The 13397-nt window shown below is 40.4% G+C and overlaps 2 protein-coding genes across 6 annotated transcripts in view; both read left to right on the top strand.

Annotated features, from left to right (window-relative positions):
- VEZT (vezatin, adherens junctions transmembrane protein) overlaps positions 1 to 11674 on the top strand; it is a 63629-nt gene extending 51955 nt beyond the window's left edge. For 4 of the 5 annotated variants that reach the window (XM_062611303.1, XM_062611304.1, XM_062611305.1 and 1 more), the window contains one exon: positions 21 to 11674. In XM_062611303.1, coding sequence (XP_062467287.1) covers positions 21 to 592 — 572 coding nt within the window. In that variant the 3' untranslated portion in view covers positions 593 to 11674. The remainder of the gene's footprint in view (positions 1 to 20) is intronic. The other variant, XR_009963336.1, reaches the window with a different exon arrangement.
- METAP2 (methionyl aminopeptidase 2) overlaps positions 1 to 13397 on the top strand; it is a 258513-nt gene that overhangs the window by 187407 nt on the left and 57709 nt on the right. The window lies entirely within an intron of this gene.

A 13397-nucleotide genomic window follows, 5' to 3' on the forward strand; every position in this document is an offset into this window, starting at 1 on the left:
TTTTTTTCCCCCTTTTTAAGCTGCAGTGAAACCCTTGTCTCCTGTAGAGCCGCTGAAGCTACTAAATAATTTGGCATCACATATGAATTCAGATACAGAAAAGCAGGACTGCAGCCAAAGTTGTGATAAATCTGAAGAAAAAGACTCTAATCCAGAAGAGAATGCTGCTGATAAAAGCAGGACAGAATATTTGTATGAAGATCCTGAGATGGAGCGAAAAAAAGACAGTACTGCTGATGAAGGTATTTCTACAGGGGCTGAAGAAAGAATGTGTTATCAGCATGAAGGAGAAGTTGAAGAACTCAAGCAGAGCAATACGGATGGAGTAGAGGTTTCACAGTCTCCCTCTGAGGATGCATTGCATTCAAAAATCAAGCATAGGCTGGCCCAGCTCCACATATCAACAGATTTAAACTTCACATCTGGTCTGGCTGCACAAGTTGCTGCCAGGTCTTTCACTTTTACTACAATGCAAGAAGAGACTTTTGGAGATGAGGAGGAGGAGGAGGAAGAGAAGACACAGGAGTGTGAAGACCTGGTAGAGGACTGTAAGAATGAAGATAGAGGCTCTGAAAGTGAAGGCAAAGTGTAAGTCTGAGCTGAACTTTGTTAAACAACATCAGGCAATTTGATGGAAAAGACTAAGGTGGGATTTTGAAGATGAAAATACCAGATGGAAAAAAAAGGAGACCTAAATATAATACATCTTGTTCCCTAAGTCTGATACACTACATAGGACACTTCTAAGTATATTGAATATCTGAAGGTAAGAGAAGTTTAGGCTGCATCTGAAAAATAGTTGGCTGTTCCCTTTTTTAAGATCCTAGTGGAGGTTTTGGCATTTACTTTTGTGTTTTCTGTTTTATTTATTTATATTATAATGTATTGTGGGGTTTTGTTTCTGAAAAGAAAGAAAAACAATGTATTGAATTACATCAGACTCCGTGTTTTTTTGGCCTCTGGTTCTGTTGTTGTGGTATCAATGTTTGCTCCTACAGAAAAGCCAGGACATTTCTATTGGAAGAATCTGAACTGTTCCCTGTGATCTCCCACCACCACTTTTGTTTCACTTCTTGTGTCTGCAGTGCGTTGGCTAAGCCACTGTAGGCGTTTGTGATTCTGTGGCTAGTGATGTGGCTCCCAACGAAAATGTAGAATTTTAAATAAAATCTTGAAAGAGCTAGTATTGATGTGTCCTGGGGTATGGGGCTGGAATAGTGTAGTCATGCTTCGTATTAAAGTTTACTTAGAATTTTATGAAGGGTTAATAAATAATTTCTGCGAGTTGTAATTCATGTTAGAGAAATGTGTAGTATGTGTTAGGGAGGGCTGAAAGCACACCAGTAGAAAGTACTATAGACAGCTAGAAGCTATCTGTTGGACTGATAATAGATGATAAGTAAATACCTATTTATTAAAACCGCTACTAATTATTTGTTAACCTTTTGTAAACTGAACCTTAATATAATTGTTTCATTTGATGTAATGATTGAGTGTACATTTTTGTTTATGTCCTGAAGTAATTTCCTTACAGCAAAATTATCTGAGTGCTTAACAGTATTTTGTTTAAACAGCATACTTGGTTTTCTTTATTGTTCTGTCATTTTCCTTTAGATCACAACTGTAACCTGTGTGATCAAGAATCCATGAAAGAACAAGAAATGTGTATTTTTTAAGGTGTCTCTTGTAACTTAGTTGACACTGAATCCGGACGTTCGGTGTTACGTGGGTTGGTTTCTTCCCTGTGGTGGTGTTATGAGGAGTAGTAAACCAGTGCTTACCCCACAGAGAAGCTGGTTAATGGTTTCACTGCCTTCTCTTCCTTTCGCCTCCGACACAAGATGAAGCAAAGGTCTCACGTCTCAAATGGCGAGAGAGCCGCCTCTTTGCATGGAATACTCTGCTTGGACCTGGATACGTTCCCAGTCACAAAGCACCTCATCAGTTCCTTAGGAAATTTATTGTCTCTTGCTGATTCTGTAGAACAAAGGGGGGGTTAGATGCAAGTGGTTCTGAGCAATATCTTTTCCTAGGGTGGGAAGTGGGGAAGCTAATGAAGGTCAGCAGGTCAGGGTGGAAATCTTGACTGTATGTCAGAAAACAAGTGCTTTCTTTCAACCTCCCTCTCTTTTAGTAGTGATTTTATATGAACACTGTTAAATATGTGGATTTTTTCACAGACTAATGTGGTAAATATCAAATGATAGAGAAGGGAGTATGTGACTTACACTCTTCTTTAACTGTATAATGCCTGTCTTCTCCCTCACACACAGATTTGGGGAAGAAAATGTTTTGCCATTCTTCATTAACGAGTAACACTGTGTTTGTGCCCTTAGTTTTGTGTGACTGCAAGCTGAATGGATGATGTCTTCAGGAACTTGTAAAAGAAACAAAAAGGGTGTTTCTCATAGTGTATTCAGACGCTAAGCCTCCTCTTAGTAGTATATTCTTCTGTAACCTGAAAAGGTTAGGCTAAGATGATAAAACTGTTTTATTTTCTCCGTGGTAAGCAATTTTTTTTTTCTCAAGTCTAGAACAACTGCTTTGGATAAATTGTGTTTGAAGCATTGTCCATGCTTCTGAAAAAAGAAGTCTTCCTCATCCTGGACTTGAGATTCTTGAGTTCACAAAGTGCCCAGATATTTTTTGTTCCTAGTTAATCGTTCTGACTGCCTAAATGTATGTTCCATTAATATTTTTGTATGAACTCATCTACCAGCATCTCATGATCTGATATTGTATGTCACAGAAATGATACTCCTGAACATTGCCCATGGGATCCAAATTTTAGTTTACAATGTGTATGGCTATGATAGCAACCTGGAAAAATGATCAGATTTAGGAAACGAATTATCTGTCCCCATTGTTCTGGATTAAGTGAGTAGCAGCCTGAGTGCTTTTCATTGCTGCTAAAATAAGTTCCAGATCTCACATTTATAAAGGTTGCCACCTCTTTACTCCTTTGCTGCAGTCCTTTGCAAAAGTTTGGTGGCTAACTTGGGACCTAGTTTTATGGTACACAGGTCATGGTAATGAAACTGGCCTAAGAAACCCCATCCATCATTCGCTGTTCATTTCCTCTCATCAGCTGGGTCAGCACAGGTTTTTGTGGCTATGTTGTCAACCAGCTCATGAGTGCACTTGGGGTCAAAACCCCACTCTTTTTAGGGACTGCTGCTCATTGTTAGTATTGTGGTGATGCAGCTCACAGCGTTTATCTCCCAGCAGCTGTATCAGCCCAGAATGGGTGTTGCTGATGTGAGACTTAGGATTGCTCATTATTGGCAAAGATGGTGTAGTGGGAAATTACAGCCTTGACATTAGAAATGGACATGAGCAAAGGATGACGTTTTAGAGCAAGTTCTGATCCTAGTTTGAACAAATAGATTTTCTACAAGCGACTTAGCTGATTTCCTATGGTTTTACTTAATGCAGTCTTAGAAGCTGCACATACAAACACCTGGGCTCACTTGCTTTCTCTGCCTCTCATCACATCTATATATAACAGCCATCAGGTCATTTGTTTTGATTTATTTAATATCCTCCCTTCAGAAAAACATGGCTGACAGCGTACAGCACACAAAACACGGCCTCCCTTGATTTGACAGCCAGGTGCCATCTACATATAAATAGTCTTTTATAATCAGATTTCCTCATAACTGTGTCATTTGAAAGGACTGTGTGTATGCACTGTAGATTCCTTCAAGAACCTGACACATTTCTTGGCAATCATAATTTATTGTTGCTCTTAAAATAATATATATGAACACACTGAAGCGTGCGTTTAGCACTAAAGAGTTGTATTAATATATTGAGCATGTCGAGGTCGGAGTGCTGTCTCCTGTATTCTTTGGCTTGTTACCTTAAAAACAGATTTTTGTAAAAGCAGAACATTTACTTCTTAGAGCTTTTAACTTCTTGAAACGTTAAGCAGGAAATCCATACTAAATAATGGTTATGCCAAAGACAATCAGCAGCCAAAATTCTTTGCGAAGAGCAGAGCTAACAATAAATGCATTTTCTCTATTCCATTCCAGTTAGCAGCTCTGTGAAGTTGTAAAGAAGCAAGTAATTACAGAGTCTTAAATAATTTCTTCTCCTGCTGTGCTACCTGGAATGCACTGCAGTGATGGCGTTTGCTTCTTAAGTTGGATTGCAGTCTAGCACTACATCTTTTACGTCACAACTTCACAGCTAAAGATCTAGTAAAGGCTTAAATGGGAGCAGAGATCTGTGAGAAGATTACTTGTCCCTTTTTTAACTGTATGTCTTTGTGACACAAATGAAACGGTGCAAATTTTGAGAATTACAGGTAATGGAGCATCTTTCAAACTGAAACAAATGTGCCTCTGTCAGCTAAAAGCAAGATTTACAAATATGAAGGCTTTTGCTTTTGGTTGCAATAAAGAGAGAGTTTTACTCCTGACAGAGGAGTAAGCATAGTTTTTTCTTTCTTTTCTTAAACAGGGAGTCAAGTATACTAAACTGCCCTTGTTCTTTCAGGCGTTTAGTAAAGGGCTGCTCTTGTTCTGCAACTGGCTTGTTCCAGGGCTAATTGCTCTTCACAATTAACAGGGTTTTGTACTGTCTCATCTGAAAAAGTGGGCAGTGTGAGAAAGGCACTTGGTCAGTGTAAAGGGTCAGGCTGCTCTGGGATCTTGTTTGTGACAGGGTCTAATAGCAAATGCTAAGGGAAGAGTATGAGAAAAGGGAGATCCTGTAGTGATGTTTCCCCAGGCTACTCCCTAACAATTTGTGGCTTTGGGACTTGGTGAGCCAGTGGTGGTGGCTGTCAGCTGAACAGGTCCTGGTGGAATTCTCTGCCATAAATTTGTCCAGTCTCATGTTTGGTCAGTTATTACTAGTCCCAATGCCAGTATGTGCTCATCTTTATTACAACCTTCTACAAACAAGAGGATTTGTCAATAATAGTTTTTAACTTTCTATTTTAAACTGAGCAAGCCCACTTCTTGCAGTCCTTCCACAGAGTTTTCCATCTTTTGGTTGCTTTCCTTAGAAATCTATCCAGTTTTTGAAGTATAATGACCAAAGTGTGATGCACTACTTCAGACATAACCTCAGCAGTGCTGAGTATAGAGTAATAATCACCTCCCATAAAACACTGAACCATTCAAATATAGTTGAGTCCATACAGGGAAAAAATCTTTCCAGATCTTTTCCCCCTAGCTAGCAGGATGACAAATGAAAATATTTGGTCTTTCGGAGGAGAAATATTTATTCACTGTCAGCAGGATTTGGATGGACAATGTTTTTCTTTGCTAACAAAACACAAAATTGTTAAATCAAAATGATCTTCCAACAGCTGCCACCTGGTCTAACACAAACTAAAGATGCCAAACAGCGCTTGTTTAAATTTCAGCTTGACTTTTCAGAGCTGTTCTGGTCTCTGATGAATAAGCATGTATGACAAAATATATTATCACACAAGAAACATGGTGGTGAATATATGGGTGTCAGGTCAAACTGAAGGCTTCTGTGGCTAATTTTTAAGATGCTTGGAGGTGTGCTTTATTCATATTCTCTTGACAGTTAATTCCTTCACATACGTGTTTTTACCACCCTGAATTTTAAATGCCAAAAAATACACTTTGATTTATTTGACTTGGAAATCTGTGCACTAATCGGATAATTGGTAATGGTACTGTAGCTGTGATAATAAGACAAGGCCATAGGTAGGGGTGAAGTCTACCTACCATGAACTGTGCTTTGTAGGCAGACAACAGTATAGTTTGAGCTTTAGATCGGTATGTAACCATTACTGATATTCTGCCTGACCTTTCATATTGCTCTCTCTTATGTTATTGGCAGATTTGTCAGAATAAAACTTGATTCAACAACTTGAATGCTCTATTAGCCCACATTACACTTCCTGAATTGAACATAGGATTTGGAAAACGTGATTATAATTTAGTAGATGAGGAAAAGGAGTTTATTTCTCTGCTTCAAAGTGGCTTATTTTGAAAGGGTTGAATAGGACCAAAACTTGAATTCTTTCACATGCTTCTTTCAGCATACTTTGACCTGTATACCTTCTCAGCTTTTAGTGTTAAAGGTCTCATGAACAATCTGCTTTAGGGATGGAGTTCTGTAGGAGCTTAAACCAGTCCACTCTGCCGTGGCCCTGGCACAGCTGTGAGATTTCAGTCCCTCCTTTAGGCTGGCTTTTGGAACCACTAAGTGATTTAAGATATGGATCTGGCTGAAAATGCACCACTGCTTTAACTTTAAGCTGGCTCCCTCAACTAGTACCTCATTTGGTTGAGGAAGTACTATTAATGTGTCAGGGGAGCAGGAGGGGATACATGCCTGGCTGATAAGGAGGAATGCCATAGTGCAAATTTAAATCAGTCATTTAAATAATTCAAATTTCAATTTGAATTAATGTTTACATTAATTAGTGTTACACCGTTACTGTCTGTACTGAAGTGAGATAAACTCAACTCCATATTGTTGCTTCCTTCATATTTTCTGTTGCTTGAGGATGACGCCACTCATTATTGTCCTCTCTCATTTTGACTCCATTTTTTTGTTCTTCAGGCCTAGGCAGCCCAAGACCTGCTGTATCTTATTCCACAGAGTCTCTACCAACTGTTTATTATACTGCCAGTAAAACTGGAATTATCATGCGTGGTTTTTTTTGCTGACCGTTTTCATCCTTCTGGTCCCTCCAACACTCATCGTCCTCTCCCTTTACCAACACTCAGAAGAGATTCTGATTTTAAAATAATACACAAAGTCTTTTTGTGTGTGTGTGTGTAACACAGCTGGATTCTTCTGGATCTTCAGCATTGCAATGATCTTAAGGTCCTTTCCAACCCTAACTATTCTATGATTCTATGACTAGATCTAGAAATGTATACTGGCTTCCCCACTTGACTTGAGGACAGAAACAGAAGGCAGGCACCACAAAATGAATATAATAGTATATAGTGTCTCAAATTTATGCCACATCTTTGGTGTATATTGGCTTTTATAAGTCGTTCTGACTTACTGAAAAACACCAGTTGTGTTTTCGAAAGAATGCAGTTCTAGTACAATGTCCCCAAATAAATGTCATTAGTTGGCTTGAATTGTGCTCAAACATTAATATTTAAAGACTGCTTCCTGACCTTCTCCAGCTGCATGGAAGTGAACTGAAAATCATCTCAAATTTCCAAGCAGAGTGACCAATGCTGTCATTACTTTGTGCTGTTAAAAAAAGGTCCATTCCGAAATAACAAGAAAAACTCAGTGCTTAGGATCTTCTGGAGTCATTACTAACAGAGAATTGTGCGTTTGGTCTCAATAGAAGCACCATAAATGAGTTTTCTTATAATGCTACTAATAAAAAACCACTATAAATATATTACAGGATAAAAGCCAGAAATCTATGAATTGTCCTCCAGGTCTTTCATCCAAAGCCACAGCTGGTCAGATTTAAACAAGTTCATGCTGTCTGTTCCTGCACTGCTCACTATGACATGCTCGCTTTGTACTCATTTTTAATGTCCTGCCATGAGTGTTCACAGACAGTCTGTATGCACCTGTGTGCTCAGGGTCTGCAAAGCTTATAGAGATCATGGAACAATGCTGAGTGAAACCTATACAGAAGTGGGATGGCTCACAAGCATTTTGGGTCTCTGTCTTGCTCTGTTGCAGCATCCATGCCATATGCCATCCCACTCATAAACATTTTCTTTCTCAGCTTTCCTGTTCGCAGGCCACACAGACCAGTTGTGGAGGGGTTTGAGTTATTTGTTTATCACCTAGGTACTAGCCTTTAATACACCAGATAATGTGTCTCTAGTAGAGGCCTAGACATCAGTGGCCACAGTGCAAAAGACAGGGCCCGAGCACACGGGCTGGAGAAGCCCTTCTGGTTTGAGCACTGTGGGGAGGGGTGTATTGATGTGATTGACAATGGGGGTGCTAAGCCAGGCTTGATGACTATGTGGGTATCTTTCAAAGCTCCAGTTTTCGCTTGGTCAGTTCTTTCCACCGGTGGTCTCCCTCTTCCCCCTTAGCAGTGTTCAGTTCTTCTCTGCATTCTGCTGCCAGATCTTTAGGAACTTGGCCACTTTTCCCCTTCATTTCTGAACAAGTTGTCAAAACTTTATGAAATGGCAGAGATTAGAGAGAATCCACACCAAGGCACTGCTGCGTGTTCCCAGTCACAAGCTCACGAACAGGATTCTTAGGGCCGGTAGCTTGTCTGTCCCGATTTTTCTTCCAGGGAGCTTTGACCTACATTTCAACCTGGCCCTCCTATTCCCTCCTGGACTTCAGAACATTCACTTCCAGAATGATCATAATATGGTAGTGTCTCCTCAAGGAGGCTGGTCCTTGAACACATGTTCTGTTCCTCATTACAGGAGCTTTACTTGTTCTTTCCCACAGGAAGGTGGCACAGTTATGGCTGAGTCTGTGTTCCCCTAAACAGGCTTACTTCTTCCTGCAGTAGGGGGTGAAAACATGCTCTCCAGCTGCTATGCGAATGTGTGTTGGCTCCATAGCTGCCTAGCTTTGAGAACTGGGAGCTCTGGGATCCAGCAGCAGTGCTTGAACCTTTCCCACTGTCAGAAAGCATGTCAGAACACGGTTACTACTAAATATCCCCTGAATTGAACCATTTTGAGTTTTTATTGAGCAGCATTAATGCATTGTTTCTTAGTTTGAGGGGTTTGTGTGTTTATATATGTACACACACTTCATACTGTACATGTGCATTGCCAGGTATCACATTGAAAGGCTTGTCTAGCAAAGAGGTTGTCTTTTTTTCATATCAAACTTTCCAGTCACTTAGTAGATAAACAAAATCCTAATTCTTGCTATCTAATGGCAAAAGAACTGAGTTCTGCCAAGCAGGCTGGGTGGAAGTATTTAAAATGCACGCTGTTTTTACACCCTTTTCACATAAATTTCACATAGAAAAGCTATTTAACCTTCTTTTCTCTTACCAAGGCTTTGCACCTGAGCTGCTGTGAGTGCCTGTGTGTCAGTCTGCCCTGTCTTAAACATGTAAAGAATCACAGAATACTGGGTTAGAAAGGACCTCAAGGATCATCTGGTTCAACCTTTCTAGGCAAGCATGACCTAGACTAGATGTCTCAGCACCCTGTCCAGCTGGATCTTAGAAGTGTCCAACAGTGGGGAGTCCAACACTTCCCTGGGGAAATTAATCCAATGTCTGACTGTTCTCATTGTCAGAAGTAACTTGTGCCCATTACCCCTTGTCTTTTCCATGTGACTGCTTGTATAAAGTGAGTCTCCTGCTTCTTTGTAGCCACCCTTTAAATACATGTTCCTCAACATTTCCTCCATGTTAAGTCGTAGCATTTCCCAAAACAGGGGCTAAAGGCAACATAGATTGCCAAGGAAACCACAGGGAAGGGAAAGAAAAGAATCTTGATAAGTTGCTGTTTAATTGGTTAATAAATGAGAGCTAAAATGTTAGAGGAAGTGTTCAAAAGAACAAACTGCAGCAAGAGCCTTCTGGGAGGGCTACAGAGGGAAATCACATGTGACTGAAGTTTGCAGACACTGGGAAGGATCCACAATTTCTCTTCAGTGTGAGGTGGAGACAGGAAACCTTCACCAGACTGGTAGTCTTCAGCAGCTCTTTAAAAAAGCCTCTATTTTATCTACATTTCGTTTCCACAGAAAGACTCAGTCCTGTGCTGGGTTGCACGCTGTACGTAAGCCGATCCCTGTATTGCTTCCCTTCAGCTGCACTTCACACCCATGTAGTTTGGCTCCACTGGGAGCCTTCACTGCACCTACCTTGCCAAGTGCTGATGCTGCTTTAAACACAGCTGATGAGATCCACCTCAGCAGGTTTAGATCAGCAGATCTTTAAAGCAGGCATGGAGCCTGGTGGCTGGCTGTGCTAAGGCTCCAAGGACTCAGGTTCTGGGTTGCATGCAGGCAGTGGCAGGAAGATATTCCTGAGTTCTGCCCTTTCTCTGTGACAGGGTTTCTTGCCTGGGATATTTTCCCAAACCCTTTTGTTTCTCTTTTTCTTTCTTTCCCACTTTACTTCTTTCCCTTTTTCCCATGGTTATCAATCAGGACCTAAGGACTTTTTTTACATATTTGGTGATGTGCATAACCAGGATTATTTTTAAGCCATTTATTTAAGTGTTTGGCTGGGTTTCCCCCATTTTAGAAGTAGTTTTCTCAATCGTCATGTTAATCACTTCAGTGTCCTTTTGGCTGCTATTATTTCTTCAGCATCTGTAGTAAAATTCTGCCTCACTACTGCATGTATCACTTTTTATCCTGTATCCCTGACAGCTGCCTAGGTGGTGTGGATGTGGCTTATCCATACTTCAATTAGTAATGATTGAATGGAACAAGGAATGCTTTTACAGGGGTACATACATGCTGTATCAGCACTTTGTTTGATCTTTTATAGAGAAGTTTATTTTAATTCCTCTTTCATCCCTTAGATGAAATTAATTTTAAGCAATCCTGGCAGTAGTTAGTTTCTGCAGCATATTTTGCTGGCTCCTTAGTACAAGCACTTTAGTAATGAACCGTGGTTACTTCGTCTAAATAAGCAATGACTGAAGAAAGAACATCTTTCTGTGTGTCAGATGCTTCCAGCTGCACCTTCCCATCATCTTTCAGAGACCCATATGCTGTGCAACCATGTGGCAACTATTAGTGAAGTCCCATTTAGCATCACATAAATGGCTAGGAATTGGGGGCTTTAGGAAGAGGAGACTGGTAGTTAGGAACTGGGCTTAGGTGCTCTGCAGGAGATGTCTTCAGCTTGTCTAGCTGTGTGACTCCTAAGAAACAGGCTTTGTATGCTTTGGAAGTGCCAAAATAGTGACAACAGTAGAGACTGGCTCCTTTCATCTGAAGCTTTGTGGCTCCCTCATAATGCTCCCTTATAACGCTTAGATGTTACTATTAGAACAAAGGCTGTGTTCTGCTGATGTTAGGAGCTGTGGCTGATGCACACCTCTTCCTGTAAACTTTCCCTGTATTGGTTTTAAGGTTAATAGTTAATCGACCACTCTTCTCACTTAGGTATGGCTCACTCTCACCTATTCATATCCCCTGGGAGGAAAGCTTAGAGATGACTGGGAAAGAAGGGAAATAACAATCTTGAAAGGCAAGGGGAAGCTTGGTGAGGCAGGAGTATTTATTCTTATGTATTGAATCTTGCTGCCTAATCAGTGCATAATTGGTTGTGCAGTACAAAAAGTCTTGCTTATTCTTTGCTATTTCTAGGTTGGTTTATTTTTTTCATATGGAATACTGAACAGTTCCAGTTGCTGCTGTTAGGAGAAGCCTGTCTACCAAGAGGGTCTGTAATGTTTTCCTGTCTTGGAGATGTTTTGAATGCTAAATTGCCTGTGTGTATTCTTCATAATGTACCATATGAAAATACTCTTCAGGAATTGATACTACCACTTCAGACAGTCAATATTTTCTATGTAAGAACGTTATGTTTCCTATACTGCCAAGAATGTATATAAATATCTATGGAGACTTAAGATTGTATCTTTTTTGAGCAAGCCTGTTTCTTCAACCACCTAGAACTTTCTTCCTGTTTCTCAAGTTCTCTGCTAATTTATTAGACGTTTGTGTTATATTGTGTACTTTTTTGTATCAGCTGTATTGCTGTATTTCTCCTTTCTCTCATTAAAACCTGTTCTTCTCATCCTTTTACTGTAGTGCTTCATATTGGAAATACACCATTATCAGGTAACCTGGTCTAGTGTCATGGGTCTGGCTGAGATGGAGCCAGACCAGTCCTAAAAAGCCATTCAGACTTCCATTATATTGTTTCACTAACCCCAACATGTAATCAGTTTTACTGTATTAAGCTTCCCTAGCATTATTTTGCGGCATAGTCCATACTTCTTTAAGATAGTGAAGAAGAAACCAGAAAGAGATACCCATGGCATAAACAAATGGACAAGACACAAGAAATGTACTGAGAGATGAAGTCTCTAAGTCTCATGGATGGTTACTTCTGCTGACATATGCTAAGAAACTGGTGGTCTTCCTGAGTGAAGCAAGTTTTGAGGAGAGATCTGGAAGAGGTATCTAAAGGCACTTATTTCCTAGAAATGTGGCCTTCAAGTTCAGTCAGTTCTCTGTGCTGTCACCATACTTAACTCAGCTTTCAGTTAGATGAAGAGGAAAAAATGAATGCAGGGTAAGACCTGTTCACTTACTTCTATTAGAGAAGCAGCTGATGTACAAACAAGAAAATGCCATCTCCCAGGAAATTACTCCATGAACTCCATGAACTCCACTGCTTCTTCCTCCCACTGAAAAGCAAGATTGTTCCTGGTTCACTGATGCTAATCCCTTTTTATCAGTGCAGGATCTTCCTTGACCTAAAGCTGTATTCTCAATAGTTTCTGCTCCACAACATGATATGCAGGAGGAAAGAGTTCAAAAGTCCACTACAGTGGACCCAAGATACTAAAATAAAGCAAGTGAAAGAATATGCACATGCACCTATGTGTTGAGTATTTGGCAGTTTTTGAGGTTGGAAGATCATTTGGTAAGAGGGAAAACACCAGGAGCATCAGCTCTTGGAGAGCCTACTATTTCATCTGCAATTAGACACTTACTTAAAGATTAAATTAATCACATCATTAGCACCAGCTGTATAATTATAGTAGTGTTTATGGAAATGGTTTTGTCACCTAGCCTTGGTTTTCTGTCAGACTCTTCACAGTATCACAGTATCACAGTATGCTAGAGATTGGAAGGGACCTCGAAAGATCATCTAGTCCAATCCCCCTGCCGGAGCAGGAACACCTAGATAAGGTTACACAGGAACGTGTCCAGGCGGGTTTTGAATGTCTCCAAAGAAGGAGATTCCACAACCTCCCTGGGCAGCCTGTTCCAGTGTTCCGTCACCCTCACTGAGAAGAAGTTTCTTCTCAAGTTTAAGTGGAACCTCTTGTGTTCCAGCTTGTACCCATTACCCCTTGTCCTATCATTGTTTGCCACTGAGTAGAGCCTGGCTCCATCCTCGTGACACTCCCCCTTTATATATTTATAGACACTAATAAGGTCACCCCTCAGTCTCCTCCAAACTATAGAGACCTCTTCATCACCCTTTCTTCATTCAGACTGGATTTGTGCCCCCAATTGCACCCGCTCCTCTGCTTAGAGTCTGTGCATGAAAAGAACCCTGTGGAATATCCCAGTGGTGGTATTTAAGGAAGAATGTACTACACCTGTGGTATGTGCTGTTTTCTGCTGTTGTTCAATATAAATGAAATAGTTTTGTTAAGCTAAAAAGAAATACAAGAAAGGAACAGACTTTCTGTAAACTGTCGAAGCTAGTCAAAAGCAGCTCAGCAAAAGACTGCACACTTCATTGCGGGCTATAACCTGTGTTGCTCTTTGCTGTCACTGCT

Source organism: Pezoporus occidentalis, unplaced genomic scaffold (genome assembly GCF_034315485.1).
Source record: "Pezoporus occidentalis ecotype Australia unplaced genomic scaffold, CSIRO_AGI_Poc_V1 ctg152, whole genome shotgun sequence".
NCBI classification, from domain to species: Eukaryota; Metazoa; Chordata; class Aves; order Psittaciformes; family Psittacidae; genus Pezoporus; species Pezoporus occidentalis.